Source organism: Falco naumanni, chromosome 17, assembly GCF_017639655.2.
Source record: "Falco naumanni isolate bFalNau1 chromosome 17, bFalNau1.pat, whole genome shotgun sequence".
Classification (NCBI taxonomy): domain Eukaryota; kingdom Metazoa; phylum Chordata; class Aves; order Falconiformes; family Falconidae; genus Falco; species Falco naumanni.
In genome coordinates this window covers 3,908,636-3,929,323 of record NC_054070.1, presented here as the reverse complement: position 1 = coordinate 3,929,323, position 20,688 = coordinate 3,908,636, and the positions used below count along the sequence as shown (strand labels likewise).

Genomic DNA, 20,688 nt, shown 5'->3' with positions numbered 1-20,688 from the left:
CACCACTCACTCCTATGTTCTCCCCTCTGAAGCTCATGCACTGAGGCTGCTGGGCCAAACTCTGTCCTGGTGTAACTTCCCTGACCCCCAGAAATACAAGAAGTTGAAAAGGGTGAGCTGGGCTGTTTGTTTGGGTTTTTTGTTTGTTTTTTTTTTGCTGTTGTTCCTTTTCTCCAAAGCAAGAGGAGTTCACTTCATTCATGGGCTTGTATGAGCTCAGGCTTAGACGCCAGCATACATCTGCATGTCTAGGCAGAGCTTCTCCAAACTGAAAGCTGTGAGCTTATAGCAACTGTGTACTAAGAGCAAATTCTAATTCTGTATTCACATTAGACATGGCTTTAAATTATTAGCTGTCAGTCGTGCTTTCCAGTTAGTGAGCAGGGGAGGCTTGGCTTAGCACATTCACACTTCCCATCGGAACTGAGTATGCTCTTTTAACGGGCTCCCTGGCCTCTACGAAGTATATATTTGTTGTTGCTAACCAGATTAACAAATCTCAGCATCTTGTTGCTGCTTTCTTGCGAAGCGAGGCGAGCTTTGTCTGGTGGCCTAAACAAGAAGGGCACAGCAGCAAAGTAAGCGTGAAAGGAGGGGTATCCCTAAAGAAGTTTTTATGCCATGAAGGCACAGTTTAGCATTTCCAGCCTCATGGTAGCAAGCGGTGGGGTGGATCCACGCTGAGCTTTCCCGGAGACCCCTCTGGCTCCCACTTTCTGCAGGTCCCGCTCCTGAGGGACCATGAAGTTTCCACCACTCCGGTATCATGTGTCAATCATAAAAACGGCGATGCACAGACAGTCTGCACGCATTCATCACTACTTTTTCATTATCTTTAATTAAATTCTGATATTACGCCACAGTATTTCAGCTGCTTTCATTACTTTCTTTATAGGCGGCAGCAGGAAAAAGCAATTACTGTACATCACTGCCTTGCCAAAATAAATTTTCAAGTCAATGCCTGCTTTTGCCTTTTTAGGCTGCAAAGTATGCAGGGAACCTCCTTCCCCGGCAAACATCCTGAGGACCCTTATCCTGATCCTGCCGAAAGCGGTGGCAAAGCTCCAGCCTGCTTGATTGGTGCCAGTTAAACAACTGTAACTTGGCAGCGGTGACAGGGCTGAGGAAAACGTGTGTGTGTTGGGGGGTGGGGGTGGGAAAGACACTTCTTTCTCCTCATAAATGCCCCTAAAGGTGTCAGCACATCGGTGTAGCTTGGTTAGGGTGAGGTGAGAGGTGCTCAACCCTCCTGCTTGCTCCCGAATGGGGTCCCACAGAGCGATGGGGCAGTGACACTGGCTGGCCCCAGATGCTGCGGGTGCTTTTGCCCTTCGCTTTCTCCATTTCTCTCCCTTTCCTCTTTCCTGAGATGAGCAACAGCTCTCGCCCGACACCATTGCCCCTCTGCGAGGGCCGCGGACCTCCCCAACATGGCGGAAGCAGCCAGCCTGCCTTCACAAGATGGCGGGAACGGGGTCCGGGAAGCCGCGCTTTACCCTCGACCTTCTCAATATGGCGCTTACTCCTCGGCTCCCGTATCAACATGGCGCCTTAGCGCCGCGTTTGCCCTTCCCAAGATGGCGGCCCGCGCCCGTGCGGCGGGCCCCTCCCAAGATGGCGGCCGCGCTTCCCTACTCGCGGAGCGCTTCCGGCGGGGCCTGGTGTCAGCGCCGCGGCCATGGCGGAGCTGACAGACGCGGAGCTCCGGAAGGAGCTGATCGCGCTCGGTTACCGGCCGGGGCCCATCACCGCCACCACCCGCAAGGTCTACATTAAGAAGCTGGGCTGCCTGCGAGCCGAGGTGGCGGCGGCCAAGCGCAGGGGCCGCGGCGCGCCGCCCAGCCCGGGCCGCACCCCCGCCAGGCCGCAGCAGGCCTCGCCTTCGCGGCAGCGCGCCGGCTTCGACCTCAGCGCCGTCGGGGCCGCCCGCGACAGTGAGGAGGAGGAGGAGGATGAGGAGGAGGATGAGGAGGAAGAGGATGAGGAAGGAGGGGGACAACAGCCCGCGTCCCGCTGGGGGACGTCTGGGGAGGGTGGCGGGCTGGCCTGGGGGGACTCCCGCGGGTCCCCCCCGGGCCGCGGCGGAGGCCTGGGCACCGGCGCCGAGGGAGGCCTGTCCCGGGACAGCTTTGGGGGGCTCAGCACCTCAGCGCAGTGGGGGACGTCTGTGGAGAGAGGTGGAGGGGCCGGGCTGGGGGCGTCCCTGGATGGGCTTGGGGGGCTGAGCACCCCTTCGCAGTGGGGCGCATCTGCAGGGCGCAGCAGGGGGCTCAGCGCTGGGTTGGGGGCGTCCCCGGATGGGTTCGGGGGGCTGAGCTCCACGGCCCAGTGGAACACGTTTAGCGAGAGGAGCTCAGAGCTCAGCGCCGGGCTGGAGCCATCCCGGGATGGGTTTCGGGGCGCAGGCTCCTCGTTGCAGTGGGACACGTCAGCAGAGAGAAGTGGGGGGCTGGGCACTGGGTTGAGGCCATCCCTGGACAGGTTTCGGGGGTCGAGCACCACGTCCCAGTGGAGCCCGTCCGCAGAGAGAAGTGGGGGGTTTGGCGTCAGGTCTGCGTCGGGGACATCCCTGGATGGGGTCGGGGGGCTGAGCTCCGCGTCCTCCTGGGGTACCTCCGCAGGCAGGAGTGCGGGGCTCGGCCCCAAACCCCTTCCCAGCGATGAGAGCGGGCCTCTGAAATCCAGGAGCTACTGGGGCACGTCGGGAGGAGGAACTGGGGGGCAGAGCTCCCGGGCCCAGTGGGAGACAGCAGGGGAGAGGAAGGGGCTCCCCTCTAACAGCTTGTGGCGGCGGGAAAGCGAGGTGACACCCAGCACCCACTGGGGCGCCTCGGGGGGACATGGGGGCTTGAGTCACCGCTTTGGGAGAGGGAAAGAGGATTTGGCTTCCAGTGCTCGGAAGGAGGCGGACAGGGAGCTGAACCCCAGCGGGTGGGGGGGGGGCCTGATCCGGCGGTTCCCGTGGAGGGCTGCAGGCGATGCGGGGCTGACCTCGGGGAGCTGGTGGGACAGGTCGGGAGCAGGACAGGGAGTGACCTCCCGCCCTCGCTTGTTGCGGTCGACCCCCAAGCAGCAGACGGAGGGAAAGGCCAAAGGCCTCGAGTACTACCTCTCCCAGTTCCTTTGCCTCGCCAGCTTTGTGCTGCTGCTGATTTTCCTGGGCATCCTCATGGTGAAGATGATGGGGTCAGGCTGGCTTGACAAGAGAGAGGAGAACTGTACGTGCGCTGATTTCATCCTGCTTTTAAGCTTTATTCTTTACCTTCCTTTTCCTCTTTGCCTTTATTACTGCCATCGCATTTATCATCCTCATTGCCATAACGTCTCCGTTTCTGGCCCCATTTCCATCTCCCCTTGCCCATGGGAAACCTTGTTAGTCATGGAAAGTTAAGCCAAGTGTGTGCTTTTTTTTCAACTGAATTTGGCCTTCGCTTCTTCAAAATCATGGGTTTTATGGAGAGTGACATTCCTGCTAGGCCAAGGATGTATTTCATGATTGTCCATTGTGTAACATAACGTCTGTGTAATTGCCCGTTGTGTGTTTTTACTGTTAGCCCCGGCACAGCACAGCCCTCCGTGGCCTTTATCCTGGCCACGTGCGAAGTGCGGCGGTTGAATTGGTACTTCAAGCGTGGCAGAGCTTTGATGAGAAATAAAAAGGGGCTTCCCCATCAGCTGGTTTTCAAAGCAGAGTTCCCCAGCTAGAACAGGTGGAAATGTTGTCATCTCATGGCTTTGAACTGAAAGAAGAGGAGGTTTGGGATGTGGTTGGGAAGGTGAAAAGTCCTTAAACTCGGTACACGGTGCCCGTAGGTGTCTGTGCGCTGTGCATGGGCTGGGGAAGCTGTTTCCTCCTTTCTCAAAGTCGGGATAAAACTGTCCAATGTCACTGAATTTCTGATGCACCCTTTACAACTTCGTTAGACATTTTTGAAACCCGTGGCATTTTGAAGCAAGAAATCTTGCAGCACAGCTGCAAATTCTTTGAATTGTCGGGGAGTTAAGATCGCTAGAAAGTACTGCATGGTGGACCGGTGGCCGGTGTGGATCCAATTGTCGGGGCGGGAGGGAGCTGTTAACCAGAGGCCATCATCTGCAGGGCTCACAGCTCCAAATAAAATAAATCCTCTGCTTTTGCCTTGAGGAGGCTTGATTTAAATCCCTGTTATCGCCATGATATTTCAGGTGACCGTGGCGTGCAGCAAGTGGCATTGCTAGATTGTAAAAGATCAGTGTGAAGCAGGGGATAGTTAAAGAGCGTGAAACATCTACTTAAACAGGAGCTGTTGAAACGTTCAGTTTTTACTTTCCAGCTGAACAGAATTCAGCACTTGTGCCCATTTTATTTGTTTTGCTTTCAGTGCTGCCTACCAGAGCAGCGCTTTGAATGCGTTATTTGCATAGCAAGGTACCGCGTAGAGTGAGATTAGGAATAGCAGAATCAGCCTTTAAAGCAGAGCCTTCTTTTAAAAAGCTAATTGCTTTCTTGATCAAAGCTCTTGTTTTGCAGCCGGCTAACTCACCCTCCCCTTCTCTCTCACAGTTAATCTCTTGCCTGTGGATTGTGACAAAAGAACGGATGATGTAAGCATATATTTATTTATCTTCAAGTATTGTGGATGGGGGATTCTCTCAGAAGAGTAATTATTCTAGGTAACTTGCAACAATATCAGTATCACTGTAAAATAATTAGTTCTATCGTCTTACAGAAAAAATGTGGCTTGATGAGTTGGAATTAATGGGCCAGATTAAATTAGGACTGTATACGAGACTCCGAAAGATAAAAAATTTAAATTCCCAATTATGTGAATCAGTTTCTTTAATAGTTGTAACAGAAGTGATATTGGTTTGCAATAAAGCTGTGTTCGGCTTTAACAATACAAGATTTAATCCAGCTAATTCCCTGAACTCCAAGATAAAACGTCTGTACAGCCCGGTTTCTTTTATCATCCTGTAGTATTAGGAGAGAGACAATTTCGTTTTGGATTAGAGTTACGGTTAAGTCTCCTGTGATGTTCTGGAGGCAAAGAATCCCCTCCGTGGTCAGTCAGAGGGGTTGTCTGGAGGTGCAGCCTGGGCTGTGGGCATCAGTGGCGCTTTTGGGGGGTGCCCTAGCTTGGTTTTGACTCAGAAACTGTAGCTGTTTGCGGTGGGTAAGTTTAATTTGAACTAGTGGTGCGTGACTGAGCCAAACCCCACTGCTGGTATTTGGGTTTGGTATTTTTAGCTAGTCTGACTGCTGTCCTGTTGCTGCTGGTCTGTTCATGTGTGTTACCTGTTTCTGACTTTCAGTTCTGTCAAGCTAAACAGAAGGACGTAATAATGAATGTGCTGCACGAGCTGTATAACTACTTGTCCGTACAAGCTGGTAAGTTCCAATTGTTGTGATAAAAAACTTAGTAGCATTCAGCAAACTGCCTCTCCCAGCTGTCTGGATGTTTTTAACCTCAGTTGGAAGAGAGTAGCTTATGGAACAGTCAGTTCCACTTGAAGAGCTCAGAGAAAGTCAGGTAATAGAAAAACAGAAAAAGATGTGTTTATTTTTATTCTGAATAGTGCTTAGCTAATGCACTCGTATCACTGTGCTCTTGCGGAGTGGTCCTTATTTACACTTGATATATTGGGAGTTTGAGGTAGAAAAATTCAGTTTTATGGTTCTTTTCTACCAGCATCTTGAGATTGTCTTCAAGACACTCAGAGCCAGTAAGTGTAAGCTGATGTGTTCTTACAAATAAAGTCAAAGTGACTTAAGAAATTGCCAGCTCTCCGCTGAAATGGGGCGGCTGATTATGTAGTGCTCTCAGTTTTTTCCCAGTACAGAGTAAGCCAAGCTGTCTTAGCTGAGGAGCTAGCAGAGCGCATTAGTTCAGCCAGGCTCTATTATGTATGAGAAATCTGGTCCGTAACTAGTATTTTGTGGTGGAGGAGGCAGCTAGAAATTTCAGTGTATGAGCAGAAACTTGCTCAGCAAGATGTATAGCAGTGTTAATCAGTAAAAGTGCCTAAGTTCTGTTTTCTAGATTTCAGACCTCAACAAGACTGAAGCCTTTAGATACTTAAGCTTCACAGAATGTCTAAATCTTTTCAAATCAGGCTTTGGCAGCTGCAGAATTTCCACCAGGTTTCCACAGTCTCTCAGCACATTTGTTTAGTCAACTTTGTGAAGCAAGATTTAGAAGATTTAGTTCCTCGCCAGCATTTCTCTGCCTGGGTAAAGAGTAGAGCTGCGATTTAGGCTCCCTAGAAGCATTTGGAATGCTGATCATTAACTCCAAAACCACAGTCTGTGATACCTGACGAGGAGGAGCCCCTCTGCAGGGTGTCAGGCCGGAAAGGTGGTTATGTACTCTGCCAGGGGGGGAAACAGTGTTTCTCGCCCCACCCCACCCCCGTTCTGTGTTGAGTAGCTCACACACTGAAGCATGAGGTTTGATTGCCCTTACCCAACCTATATGCAGTGCCTGAGCATTTTATTAATAGTCATAATCTTATCTGCCTACGGTATAAATCTTACCTTGTAATCATTTTGCCCAGAGCTATAGGCGATTTTAAAGGATAGCATTTCCAGACAGTTCAGTGTATTTCTGAACTGATCAAGGGCTTTTTTTCAAAACATTATTTCTTTCTGACTTTTTTACCAGGTAATTTTGAATGCGGAAACCCTGAGAATCTAAAAAGCAAATGCGTTTGGGTTAGTGAAGCGAGGGATCACGTGGTGGTGAGTAGGCTGTGAACAGCTATTGTTATAACATAGTGCTTAGTCTCTTATAAGGCAATAAATAATAGATACTAAGGCAATTCACCATCTGTTTTACTTCCCCATCCTGTTTTGATTCGTTCCCATATCTCTGGCTTCCCCTTTGGCCAGTCCTGTTCTCAGCAGTTCTTTTGAAAATAATCTTCTCCTACATCTCTGATTCAGCCCCTGTAAATCTAACTTAATGGTTTGTTGTTTCACCGGAGTCATCAGTCTTCTGAAACCAGAAATTTCCCTGGATTGAGGGCTGGGCAGAAGAAGGATTTTTCTATATCCCAAAGTGTCAGAAGACAGACTGCTTTGATCTAGCATTCCATTTCTTTCATGGTAAACTGTCAGTAAGATTATGTTGTATTTAGTGGTTAGTCTTAACAGTCTGGGATAGTGTTATTTCACCAAGTGCTTCATGCATCATCTACTGTAGTCAGAAGACTTTAGTCCAGACAGACCTTCAGATTTAGTTCTCCTTCCTCCATTTTGCAGAATTATGATAAGAATTAACCTAGGGACAGATCATACGGAATGAATTCTCTCACTCCTGTTACAAAATAATGTTATTTGGTATTTTAAATGAATGGAGAACTAATCTTCTTATGGATTCTTCTGAACAGAATGTAACTAGTAGTTCCCCACAGAAGTTTGACGCTGCCCTGCACTGGATACTAAACAGTAACAAGGATTTAGGCATATGGTAAGTGGAAGCCCGCTGTGTCAAAGATATGTTTCTTGGCGTTGGCCGATAGGTAATTTGACATCCTCTGTGGTGTGCCCTAAAAGCTCCCGTACGCTGTTAGATTTCAGAAGATAATCTGGGATTGGCTTTGTCAGTGCTTGCTGGGCAAGCTTCCAAACGAAAAGTACAGCTCTGCAGCAAAAACTGGCAACCGAGCTCATTCCTTGGGAGTCTCTTTCCCAGCCTTTGCGCTGGGGGACATCGCGTTCATGAACGTGCTGTCTTGCCGATGAGGTGTAAATCTGAGGTCAGGGCTACTTACAGCTATCAACAGTCGTGTTGTTCCTCCTGCGAGGTTTAGAAGTGGTGGTCAGTGTCCTGCCCCCAGTCCTGCAACTACAGCACGCGTATTAAACTTGCCCATGTAGTCACTTTCCCCAAGATAACTTTTCTTCGGTACCATTATTGGAGACAGAGTGTCAGTATCGTGTCAAACTGCCTCCTTTGACCGAAGGATTTAGTGGACAGCAAAGCACTGCCTTCAATAGGTAACACCACCCAGGCTTTGGGATCCTTTGCGGCAAGTCCTGGTGAGGAGGAGAGGAAAATGGATTGTTGAGTGTTATCTTTTCTTTAGTGTCATTGTCTTTCTGGCAGAACACACAGTACATGGTGAAATGAATGGCTTGACTGACTATGCAGGGTGTTGATCGGTCATCCGTGGGGCTTTTTTTTCTCTTGGGTTTCTTGGCTAGTGGTCTCTTCAGTATGTGAGAAATGGCAAAAAGAGTAGTTTTTTCAGGTAAAAAATACAACGTTCAAGCCATAACCTAATGAAAGACTGTTATCCAGAGTCCGCAGACATCATTATCTTCCTCCAGGAAGCATAGGCTGCCTCTAGTCTGTGTTAACTCGTCTGCATTTTTTGTTTGCGTTTTAACATTGCTAAATGTATCTCTGATTAAATGAATTGTAACAGTAGTAACGTTGGAGTTGGTGGGCATAGCTTGTATGAATTCCCACTGCTCGATTTTTCTCAAAAAAAAAAAAAATAAATAATTCTGCTGCTGCTGCTGTGATCTAAGGATGAGACAACGTCTACTGCTTTGATTATTGGTGTGTGGCAAATTCCCAGGACAGGACATAGTTTCCTTAGTGGCAGGTTTGGATTTGTAGGTGGGCTGCAATCCAGAGTTTTCAAGTTCATGTTTTTATACGGGAGCACTGCTCGTGTCAGGAGCTGTGTGATACAATATACTCCCATTTTTTTATTTTCATCATTAGCAACTCTGCCGGCTGTTCACCGAATGGATCCACTTTCACCAAGTCCGCCTAGCGTGCAGAATGAGTGTTCAGCATTCTTAAAAACCTGCGGGTGGCATTTTTAGGAAACACTACATGAGATTATTTTTCTAGGTGCTAGTCTGAGAGGCAGAACTGAAAATGAGCTCTGCACTGGGCAATTCTGCTGCATGTTTTAAGTATTTTCATGGAATTTGGGTTGTAAATAAGACAAGGGGGTGGGAAACAACTGTGTGTCTCCAGCTTCAATTAGAATCCAGTAACCCAACCCAAGCTGTCAGCAGCTTGTGAGCTGTGCCCTGGTGTATTGAGAAAATGTCTTTGTCTAATAGGTTATTCATTGTAAACATAGAATTAAGTAGTAGCTGAAAAAAAAAATAAAATCCCCTGTAGTCCAATTCCTCTGAGTCTGATGGCTCTCACTGAATTACTTGATGCCTGTTGGCTGAGAGTATCTAATAAGGAGACCACATCAGTGTACATCTGTGTATAAAGAAGTGAGTTAAAAGCATGTCGGATAGCACAGCAGGTGTGTAGAAGTGATTTTGCAGGAGGCTGTGTGATCGATTTTGCCGTGGATGCTTTCCAAGGGTGTGTCTGTTCTCACTGCAGATACAGTTGATGCGTTGTCACTTTTCTAGCTAAACTGTTATCCTCATCTGTACGGAGGAGAACAGCGCAACCTCCACGGACATTCGCAGTCTCCCTCAACCGCTCTCTCTGCAATTGCTGATGAGTGACTCAGTAAACATTTCCATTTCTCTGTGCTGGGAGGTGGGAATCCAATTTAAAGTTTAATCTTCTGCACGCTGAGAGGTGCTGTCAGAGAGGCTGCAGAGGGAGACTTTGGTTTACCAGTGGGAGTTCCAGCCCTGCTGCCTTTTCTAAAGCCATATCCATTCCTCGCTAAGCAGCCGGTCCCGAAATGTTCTGGAAAGAGGAGCTGCAAGGACGTTGGTGTATTTTCGATGTGGTGCACAGAACGAGTTACTGCATCTGCAGTCTGTTTGTTCTCTCTGTCTTGATTAAAGACTGCAGTTGGAGTGTCTGCTCTCTTCAGTGAAGATTTTCTGCCTCTTCCCATCAGGTTAAAAGGCAGAGACCTTTCGGAACCAGTTACCAAAGTGGAGGAAGTGTTCTGTCTCGAGTCGGCCCATCCTCAGATGGGGCTTGGCTGCCGTTTCCGTCGGGCAATGGTCACTGCCATCACGAACCTTTTCCTGTTTTTCTGGAGTAAGTCACTGATACTAGTGATCAGCTTCTCCCCTTGCTAGCCAGAGATGATCTCGTGCGTGTGCACACATTCTCCCAGCCATATGAAATTACTAGCAGTGGTGAAATAAATCTGCTGATGAGTTAATTTCTAATTAACCTTTGTTCTGGCAGCAGAGGGAGACCTGTAGACCTGCTCTTGTGCTGAGAGTGCTTAACACTTTATATCAGCAAGCTGATTAGCTCTCTGGGTATTCCTCAAGTACCCATTACTATGGTCTGCAAAGTAAGTATGTTAACCTACCTAAAAGATTTGGGTTTTCCTTCTTTTCTTGCACGAAGCTGCAGAGTCTTGTAGCCTCTTTAATAATGACTTGTAGCATTCCAGTGTTAGAGGCTTTATTGGAATAGTCTGTCATGCCCTAGCTGAGGCAGAGGTCTTACTGAGTGAGGTGATAACGGGAGATGAGTGTTGACTAGGAGAGTTTATAATCTAGCCAGACAAGGTGGGGGTGAAAGGGGATAGTTATGTTTATTGTAGAGACTGAGATAGTAGAGTTAGCTTATGTCGTAAGGGGGGGCATTTGTCAGTGCTAAACCTTCAATATAGATCTCCTGAATTTTTGTCTGGTGCTGGAGCCCCAGGCTTTATTTCCTTATCAAGCAGCTATCTTCGGAGCAGTGAAGCTTGACAGTCTTCCTAAGTGATTATTGTGGGGGAGGCCTCTAGCAAAGAGATAGCTCTGGGACTTAGAGAATTGAAGCCCTGTGGTTGCGCTGAGGTTTCTGATTGGGGTGGGGGGCGGAACTCTGTGATGAGGCCTTCCAACCACCATTCCCCACGTGCACGTGTGCTTTTCTGCTGCAGGTGTTGTCAGCACCGAGGCTTTTGCAGAGCACAGTTGCACTGGTGAACAAAATGAATTGGTTGGATTCAGTTCCAAACGGGCCTGGGAGAGAAAGCTGCCTCTGGGGAGAGGCAGTGTCGGAAATAAAACTGCTAGCATCCAGCAAGTACATGTCTGTCAGTTATTGGATTCCATTTGTTTTTGTTCCTCTAGGTCTGGTAACTCTTTGGGCGATCCTGATCTTCCTTAGGTATCGCTGGCGGAAGATGGAGGAAGAGGAACAAGCTATGTATGAAATGGTGAAGAAGATCATAGGTAAAATCCAACAGCTCCGTAAATGCAAGTAGCCCTGTTCTCCCCTCTGCGATGCTGAGGTCTCACACTGTTTTGTCCTCCTGCTCTCCAGCTGTTGTTCAGGATCACTATAAGGAATGGGAACGGAATTTGGAGCGTTACCCCTATGTCGGCATTTTCCACGTTCGGGACAGCCTCATCCCTCCTCAGAGCAGGTGAGCTGAATGTTATTCATTCAGGAGGGCTGTCCGTGGGATGTTATTCAGCTCAGCTAAAAAAATGCAGTATACAGGGCAGCGGACCACGAGCAGACAATTGATGGGAAGCTGGACTGCAAGGAGAGTCTGCCTGGCCTTTCAGTTTATAAAGGATTTTGACATAACTCAGGCTGTGTCTTAACCCGCTGCAGATTAATGTGACAGTCCCCGGGCTGATAGTTTGTGCAGTCACACAGGTGTATTGTCATTGTTCTATCAAACAGTAATTGGATTTTGCTTTGCTTGGGCATGGAGCATCTCATTTTCTCACCTTCTTCTAACATGTGTAGGATGCTATCCTCTTTCTCAGTCGTCATACCTTATTCTCCTGACAGGTCCCGTGCTTCCCGTGAGCTAACCAGGGTACTGGGAGGCTCTTCTGAAGTGGTTGTTTATGTTGCTGCCTGGACAGTTACCAGTTTGAGTTGGGCAGCTTGGAAAGGAGATGTAAGCTGGCTGGATTTGGCGCTTTTTCAGAAAGAAATGGTGGTCGAGATCGTTGCTCCATGGTGATGGGGCCAGAGAGCTGCAGCCTGGTGCTCTGTGGTTTATGTGCTGCTTTGCTCACCTCTGCAGGAATGTTTCTTGTGTTTTGGTTAAATGGAGCTGCTTTGTTCTCCTGATGGCACAGAACGCTACATGTGCTGCAGTCTCTTCAGCATCCTCACCCTTTATCAGTCACAAAATTCCTTTTCCTACTAGCGGTAGTTTCAGCTGTTGTGAACCGATCTCTGTGTGTGTGGTGCCCACAAATACTAGAGGCTGATTCAAAACTGGAGTGAACTTCAGTTTGTCCTCCCTCATCTGAGATCTCTCTGCCTGCAGGGAGGGTGAGGGCAACTGGCTGATCGAGTCCCTTTGCGATACAAATTGAGCTTGAAATTCCAGGGTAGTCATCAGTTACTGGTACTGACAGTGGGTCTCATCCGCTCCCCCAGGTGGGACCTGTGTTTTCATGTCCTGGCCTGAAATCGCCTCTAAACCAGAATTCTGGCTTAATCTCCTTTACTGTCTGCGCAGGGAACAGGAGGCAGCTGGCGGCAGCTTGATCAGCAGCCACAATTGCTCTGAGCAGGAAAGCACAATGAAGATATGATTCTAATTTATTTTCTTTTTCTTGCTGTTTCTCTTGCAGAAAAAAAATGAAGCGGGTCTGGGAGAGAGCTGTGGACTTCCTGGCTTCAAATGAGTCACGGATTCAGACAGAATCGCACAGAGTAGCAGGAGAAGATATGCTTGTGTGGAGATGGACTCAGCCTTCTTACCTCTCTGATTCAGAGCACTGAAGAGGAGCAGAAGTTGAGCAACTGTCGCTGTGGACCTCTGCAAGGGGACAGCCCCTTCTCTGGTGGTGGGAAAGAGCAGGTCATGGTCCTAATCTCCTGGGGTTGGGGATTGCACGTATCTGTTTGCTCTTCTTTCTGAAAATCTTCACACACAGAAATTCAGGGCAATAACATTGGCTTGGAAGGAAAATGGACTTGAGCTGGTGGGAAGCCAGAATGGCACCAAAGTTAGCCTTACAGTAGATATCTGGCTTCCATAGGCGAGGAAACCTAGAACAACTCTTTTAAAAAAGAAAAAATAAACGCATACCTAATATTGAGGGACTTAAGATCTCTGTAAAGTTTAGGTGTTCAAAATTTGACCTCAGTTCTGCAAAGGCTGACTGGTGGCAACATCCATCAGGGAATGTGTTTAAAGATTAACATTTCCCATGGAAACATTAGGGTGGCAGTTAAGATGCATTTTATTAGAATTTGTTTTTATCGTACAAAGACAATGATGAAAGCACTTGCTTCTTCCTGGCGAGGAAATGTTTGTGTTGGCTTCACCCTTTAAAAATGGGGGAGAGGGGGGAAAAGTGGGGTGAAGGTTGTCCTAGAGGGAGGGCAGTCTGATGTGCCTTGGCAGGATGGAAGAGTGGTTGTGACCCTGTTACATGCTTTTTTTTTTGCTTTTTTTTTTTTTTTTTTACTTCTTTCTTTTTTTTTTTTTAAGTCTGTGTGCTTTATGATTTCTGGGGGGTGGGGGGGTGGGGAAATAAAGGATGTAGGAAGCTTCCAAAAGCGCTTTCTTGTGGCTCTAGCCAAAGGGACTGCTTTCTATTAAAGAGCAGCTTTGGAAAGGCTGTTTAGGGCTGAATGTATGTGTTTATCCTGGGCAGCTGCAATGTGTGTGCCGTGTGTCAGAGCAGAGATGTACCATGTGTGGAGTGTCGATACAGGGATTGCCAAGTCAATGTTCCTGCAGCCTCACAGTAGGCGCGAGGAGCAGCGATCAATCCTCTGTTTGTGCCGCAAGCATCATATTTCGTATCTATAACTGTTTGGTTACTTAAGTTTCCTTTTATGTCCAGCAAACCAGTGTTTGTTTCAAAGAAAATGGCATCAGTGTGTGGCAGTTTAGGCTAGGCAGAGATACTGCTAATCTGCTCTTCCCGATGTTGTAAAACAGCTGTCCAGCTCACCGCTAAGGCAGCAGGGACCAAATTAATTTCTGGCATAAGCTCGTAAAACCTGCAGAGAGAAGCCAGCGTTGATTTGAACCCATGCAACGAGTGGATGTTGTTCTCCTTAGCATCACAGGTACAGCGTGAATGCTTGCGTTCACCTGACGCTGGGTGCACGGAAAGCTTCCTCTCGAGGCTCTGGGTTGGCTTAGGACGGCTGCCGGAGCCCTGCTCCCCGCTCGGCAGGCTGGCGATGTACAAGGTGGGTTCCCTGGGCTGGTCCCTGCTCGCCTCCCGGTGTGAAGTCTGCACTTCTCTGCCCCGCTGCTGGCTCTGGGGGGGGGGTTCCCACCCGTGTGCCCCGCAGGCTGCTGCGGAAGGGCCGCCAGACTCCTTCCGTGCCTCCTGCTGGGGGTCTTCAACCAGAACGAGCGGAGAGCGCAGATTTCTCCAGGAACAAAACACGGGGAGGGCAGTTGACTCTTACCCCATGTTTTCTTTTCGGTTGCAGAGGTAGGGTGTTTGAACACAAGAGGACACTCAACAGCTGTCTTCAAGACCAGCTTTTTCCTCTGTTAATAAAATGGGGAATAAAGTGAAGGCAGCCTTGATTCTTCTGAAATTTTGTAACAAGGTCATCACTGCTGCCATAGCAATTTTTGCAAACACCGGTGCCTACACTCTTAAGCCTTTCTAAAATATTTGTGGGGTTTGGGTTAGCTTTTTTTACCCGTCCAAATCCAGAAGTGAAGAGTCAGGCATTGCAGTCATCTTTTTGTATTAAACTCGTTTTTGTAGAACAATTTTCACTGGCTTGGTGCTGTTTATATGTTCGGCTCTGTAAATCACTATATCAAATAAATTTATTACAAATGATTTGTTACCTTTATTTTTATTGAGGAGTCACAAATTGTTCCAAGTGCTTTCGCTCAGGGAGATCAAATAGATCCTTCCCACGGGAGCTCGCAGTTTCTAAGAATAAGATTGAAGATGGCACGGGGATTGCGTGGCAGCCTAATGAGACGACGTGGATCCTTGTGATGCTCAGTGATCTCAGCGCAATAGCCAGCGGTCTCGAGTGTTTGCTTGCAACTTGAATCTTGTGTTTTGGGAATAGCTGGCGTCCAGCAGAGGTACGTACGAAAAGCAGTTAGCTTGTTTAGCTGCGTTTTTGTCGAGATTGACAGCTTGGAGGGTTGTGAAACTAAATATTAGTTCAGCGGGTTGATCGGTATTTCTGTGGCCCGTACTGAGGGAGTTATTTAAAGGAGGGAATGGGATGGTGCAATAAGGCTGTGGTAACGGAGCCCGAGTGCCTCAAGCCTCGTGGTGTTGCGCTTGTTCTCTGGAAGGCAGTTCTGCACACGTCGGGTGTCTGAAGTCAACAGCTGCTGCAGAGAATCTTGACGCTGGGCCGAGCCGCTGATCCTGCGTGCCATGGCATCCTGGGGCCGTGGTTAGCTCACCTGGGTTTTGGGACGTGATGCCAAGTGCCAGGTGATGGCACAGGTTGACTGAGAAGCAATGAGGGAAGTGCTGGATACGATGCTGGAGCGGGATGGATGTCCCTTGCTCCCAGGCTGCTGTCACTGGACACATCGCTCCCCTCCTTGTGTCCCAAGGCTTCAAGCCACGTTATTGTAAAGCACGGTGAAAGGGTGGGTATTTATGTCAAGGAGAAGGGCAGAAAGTCAAGACTTGGACTATTTTACCAGGTCCTCAAGGTTTCCAGGGTGGCCTGGAGAGCAGAAGACACGTAAGCACATCTTGATGACAAGTCTGAGTTGTCCTCAGGGTCCAACTCCTTGAGTGTTTTCAGTTCCTCTCACCTGAGTGTCAGTGACTCACAACATGCGCAACCACGAGTTTCAACTCCTCAAAGTCTACTCGTGAAATGGCGTGGAGTAGTCCGTGAGTCATCGTTGTGTAACTTCTGTGGACACGGTTGACTCACTCGTGTTCAGTCTTTTCATTAAAATCTCGTAACGTAGGTCTGGATGACAAAGGGGGAGATTTCCACCGGCGCGGAAGGAGGTCGGCTCCGTGGCTGCTGTGGCTCCGGTGGGAGCTGGCCCCCTCCCTGGCGCGGAGCTGTTGCTGAGGTATGGGCACAAAAGAGAATGCCAGGCTAAATCTCTCCTCTCAACCTGCATTCCTGTTCAGAAGCTTTCACCCGGCTTGGGTTGCTAAGTTACAGCTGAAATATATTCAAGGTTGGGAAATAGTCTTCGGTTTGGTGTAATTACATGTGCCAGAGGATGTTTGCTTTCAACCAAGCTGCCATGATGTTTTCTGTGATAAGTCTTCTCACCGCGTCCCTTCTTTCATTTGCTATCTTGACAGCAGTCGGGCCACGCGCGCCGCCGAGCTCCTGCTTGCTCTGTACGCGCTGTATTGATAATTTCTGTGGTTCCAGCAGTTTTCCCAGAACCCCGGGTCTATTCAGAGAAGAGGGAATAGCTGGGTTCTTCATCCCCCTGCCCTGCTCTCCTTACAACTTGCATTTGCTCAACCAGAGTCGCTAACACCCCCCCTCCCACTTTCTTGCAAAGTATTAAGTTTCTATAAATAAATTCTCCAACGGTGAGCTGATAAAGCCATCGCATCCCCTTACTGTCAGAAATGAAAATATGTACCAACAAGGAATCTAAAATAAAATTTGCCCTTTATCTTTTCATTTCCTGCTTCCATTTAAAGCTTTCCACATTAAATGTTTTGTCTCCTGCTGACATGACAGCTGATGCTGTGCCTTATTTATGGGGCGCGGAGTCAGGGCGCTGTGCCAGTTCTCCTGGAAAGATCAACGGGAACCGGAGAAGCAAAAGCGTGGCCAGTGAGTCCTGCCCTGCGGCGTGGCCCCTGTCCGAAGCAATCACTCCCTAACGCCTGCCCCAGAATTTCCACCGTGACTTCATTCAACCTTTAAAGAACGGTCTCCAGGTAGGCGTTGCAAAATATTTTTGTGCATCTTAACCAACGGACCTGGTGCACGGGGCTGTTCCTCCCCAGGTGCAGGACCCTACACTTGACTTTGTTGGCTTTCGTTGGGTTCCTCTCCGCCAGCTCTCCAGCCTGTCCAGGTCTCTGGGGTATCAGCCGCTCCTCCCCGTCCTGTATCATCGGCAGATGCGCTCAGGGTACGCTCTGTCCCTTCCTCCAGGTCACTGGACCCAGCTCTGACCCTGGGGGGCTCCGCGAGCCACAGCCTCCAGCCAGACCCTGTACTGCCCACCGCCACCGCAGCCCTCGGAGCGTTCCCGTCGTGCGAGCTGTCCCATCGCGTCTCTGTAACTGCAACGAGGTCACGGCCCTGTGACCGCACACAGATCTCTGATTCCTCCCGGTCGCTCCCGGCGCCGCGGGTGTTGGCGTACGGGTGTTGCGGAGGGGCGGGCGAGCAGGCAGGTTCCCCAGGAGGGGTGCGAGAGGACCCTCCGTAGCCACGCACACCCTTGAGGTGGCTGGTCTTCTGCTTCTCATCATGGGATGCAGCTGAGGAACACGTATCGCTGCTCTGCTTGGCTTGGCTTGTGCCCCAGGTGGATGCGATGGTGTGAGCATCGCTGCTTTGGGCCCCTCCCCGTGGGTGCTTCTGTTTAAAGCCCACCTCGCCGAGCTGGCCAGCTGGCTGCCAAAGATCCCCTTGCCTCTTCTAGGGAGATGGATCCCATCCCTCCCTAACAGGCTATAGTCAAAGAATGTCCCGTTGTCACAGGAGCCAAACCCCTCACAACGGCACCAGCCGCGAAGCCAGAAGTTGATGTGCATTATACATCTATTTCTGGCTGCGCCCTTTCCTTTTACTGGTAAGATGGAAGAAAAAAATAACTTGGGCACTGACATTTTTTGCTTGTACCTGCAGGGCTTTATAGTTTTCCTTGATTCTGCCCAGGTCCTGGCTCGGGGTGCCATTTGTACCCATGTGAAAGAGTAGCAGAGGGTAGCGGTCCGTGCTGGGCACCAGGGAGGCAGCAGCCCCCTCGCCTGGCTCCCTTCAGGCCATCAGGTGGGTCCTCAATGCCCCCTTAAGAGTCACCCACTACAAGCCCCCCCGGCTTTTCTTTTCGCAGTATCCGTGGTGCGCTGCTGGCACGGTTTCTCCCTGCAGACCTTACTCGTGGGTGCCCACAGCTGCTTCGGATCTGTTCCTGGTTGTGATGCAGGAGAGCGAAGCCGAGTCCTGCCTTTGTGGGTCACTCGGGTCCAGGGTGCCCCGTTCTCTGTGGTGTTCTGAAATACGGTTTTCCCGTCTCAGAAGCATGGTTCTGAAACCACCTTCCCGTGGCAGAGCAGCAGCTTGCTGGGGATGTGCTCCCGGGTGGCAGGAGGACACTGGAGCCTCTGCTGATCTCCCCTCTGATGGAGGAGACCGCCTGGCCTGTGTCACTTCACGGTGACCTGCTGTAGGACCAGACTCCGTGTTTACATCCCGGCTCCAAAATAGGTCTCGGGATCCAAACAGCAACAGCAGAGCACCCTGGGGTGGGGAGGAGCTGCTGGCCAGGGGCTGCGCTTGCAGCTGAGCCACTTCCATGGAAAACAGCTCAGAAACGGGTCTGGAGGGGGGGGTCCCCATGCTCCCTGAGGGGGACCAGCTCCTGCCTTGCTCCCAGCTGGGGTCCCAAAGGTGCCACCAGCAGCAAGGACAGCTCAACAAGGGGTTATGTGTGTTTGCCAGCCGGCAGATGAGGCTCCAGCACCCAGCACGGATGGGCTGGCGCGTGGCGAGGGACCCAGCCTGGCTGTATGGCTGAGGGGGGGGTGGGGGGGCTGTCCTGGTGTCACCGTGCCATGGCTGGAGGTCCTGGCACCGCTGCCTGTCTGAGGAGAAAGAAAATAAAACAGCAGCAAAGACTTTAGGATGGTGCAAAGACTTTAGGATGGTGCAAAGCCTTTGGAGGTGGAAAGGGGAAAACCCTGCACAGCCGGGCCTGGGGGGGGGGGGGGGGGGGAAGGGTGGGCACTGCACAGCGGGGTCGGCGCTGGCTCCCTGCGTGTGTCCTCAGCAGTTTGTGTTGTTTTTCCTTAACGCCCAAGGCTGCCCTCCGTCGCGCCGTTGCATTCCGGCACTCCTGCAGATATAAATTTAGTCCTTTAATATGAGAAGGGCCCCGCACAGGTCGTGTCAGGATGAGGCCTGGTGGTGCTGAGATCACGCAGGCGCTGGGGACCAGGCGGCCCTGGCTCACCCGGGGCTTTGCCCTCCGCTTTTATTAATGACGGCGTGCCCACCCTGCCCGGGTCCGTGCCGGGCTGGGAAAGGTTTGGAGTCAGGACTGAGGCTGCAGCCTGAGGCTAGCCGAGGGTAATAATATCTTTCTGCTCGTAATTAGTTCCTAATTAGCATAGTTTTAATATGAGACAGGGTTGCTCTCCCCTTAGAGTGCTCTGCTTTCTACAAGAGGCTGAGTAATTGCCTCTGCGGCTCTGCGGCCGCAATCAGCCCGGCTGCCCGCGTGGGGACCCCGCAGCCGCTGGCGGGCTCAGCTCCGGCATCCTCCGTGCGCTTGTTTTAATGGAGCGATAACTGCAAAGGACACGTCTCCCGGCCCGGCAGTACGCCCGCCATCGAAATGAGATTGCTTCAATTAACACGTGCATTAAAAATACATCCGATAGCCAGCAGGATGGGTTTCTGCAAAGGAGAAAGGTGTGGGCTGGTGATGCGCTGCAGCAGCCGGACACCCGTGCTGGGGACACGGGGCAAATCTGGGTGCTCGGTCCTGCCTCGCTGAGCCCAAGGGACCCCCCCATCACGGGCCCGGCCCCCTCCCACCAGCCCAGTAATGATTAGATGTAAATCCTGATGTGTTTGGGGATTGCATACTGGCTTGGCTTCTCTTTGCAGGGGCTTTTGGAGTGATGTGCTATAGCACGTGAAGGACAGAATAAGGGATGTCGGGATGCGCTGCTCGCCCGTGCCACCCTCGAGGCGGGCACGGCGAGGGGGAGCTGGCGTGGAGACCTGCTCTGCCCCATCGGTCCTGGAAAAGGAGGAGGAAACACCAAGACCAGCCTGACTTGGGGGACAGGAGAAGGTAGAAGCAGCTGCTGGGAACCAGCATGTTCCTGCTGCTGGGATGGTCCGTGATGCTGAGCCGTGCCTTGTATGTTTTACTCCCAGCCTGCCCTCTCCCCTGGCCTCTAGCTGCTCCAGGGCCATCACGGCGCAGGTGATGCAGAGCTGAGTCGTGGCCGGGAGACGTTCCACCCCGCTGCTGGAAGGTGGCAAGGTACCTCTGGGGAATTTACACCCTGAATTTTTGATGCTTCTGTTGCATTTTGCAAAGACTGGCTGATGGGTTCAGAAGTTGTTGGCGGGGGCTGTGCGGCGGCTGGCCCGGCAGAGTGCCTGTGTCAGCTTTTTTTTCCTTCAGAAACCTAGCTTATTTAAAAAAAAAAAAAAAAAACAACAACAAAAAAACAACAGAAAGGCACTTTCCTGAGCTAAAATACCAGCATAAAGCAGAGTGAAGTCAGAGCTCAGGAATCAGGGTCTTTGTTTGATTCTTGCCTTTAATCTCAGCCTCTGCCCCCAACCATCAGTTCGATCCCTCTGGTCTTCGCGCGCCTGCTTTCTCCTCTCCAGTTAGCCAGAATTACTACATCCATCAATCGTTATCTCCACAGTGAGATTTTCTTCCCAACCTCCCGCTGGTTTGCTGCAGAGCCCTCCCAGCACCTTCCCCACGGCAGCCTGCGGGGCCCCAGCCGCGGGCACTGCTTTGGTAACGTCCCCAAGTTACTGCTGGGGACTGGCCCGGGTGCCCCAGGACGGGGGGCTGAGGGTGGGCACCCTCCTTGTCCTGGGGCATGCCAGGGCTGTGTGGTCTCCTAAATAACCCACGGGTCCTGTATTCCTGGGATGCACGGGGCTGGCACGGCATGTCCAG

The 20,688-nt window shown here is 50.5% G+C and overlaps 1 protein-coding gene and 1 long non-coding RNA gene across 2 annotated transcripts; both read left to right on the top strand.

The window, feature by feature from the left end:
* The first annotated feature begins 1,632 nt into the window (after positions 1 to 1,632).
* LEMD2 (LEM domain nuclear envelope protein 2) lies at positions 1,633 to 14,671 on the top strand. The gene is made up of 9 exons (XM_040616845.1): positions 1,633 to 3,218; positions 4,544 to 4,584; positions 5,293 to 5,368; positions 6,642 to 6,718; positions 7,369 to 7,448; positions 9,820 to 9,965; positions 11,006 to 11,107; positions 11,199 to 11,301; positions 12,479 to 14,671. Exons 1-9 carry the CDS (start codon positions 1,679 to 1,681, stop codon positions 12,627 to 12,629), a joined length of 2,316 nt encoding a protein of 771 aa, XP_040472779.1. The 5' UTR covers positions 1,633 to 1,678; the 3' UTR covers positions 12,630 to 14,671.
* Positions 14,672 to 14,941: 270 nt separating this feature from the next.
* LOC121098640 lies at positions 14,942 to 20,181 on the top strand. Its single transcript, XR_005831312.1, has 5 exons — positions 14,942 to 15,897; positions 16,533 to 16,735; positions 16,956 to 17,801; positions 19,644 to 19,833; positions 19,920 to 20,181. It is a non-coding gene; the product is annotated as an uncharacterized LOC121098640 (long non-coding RNA).
* Positions 20,182 to 20,688: the final 507 nt, after the last annotated feature.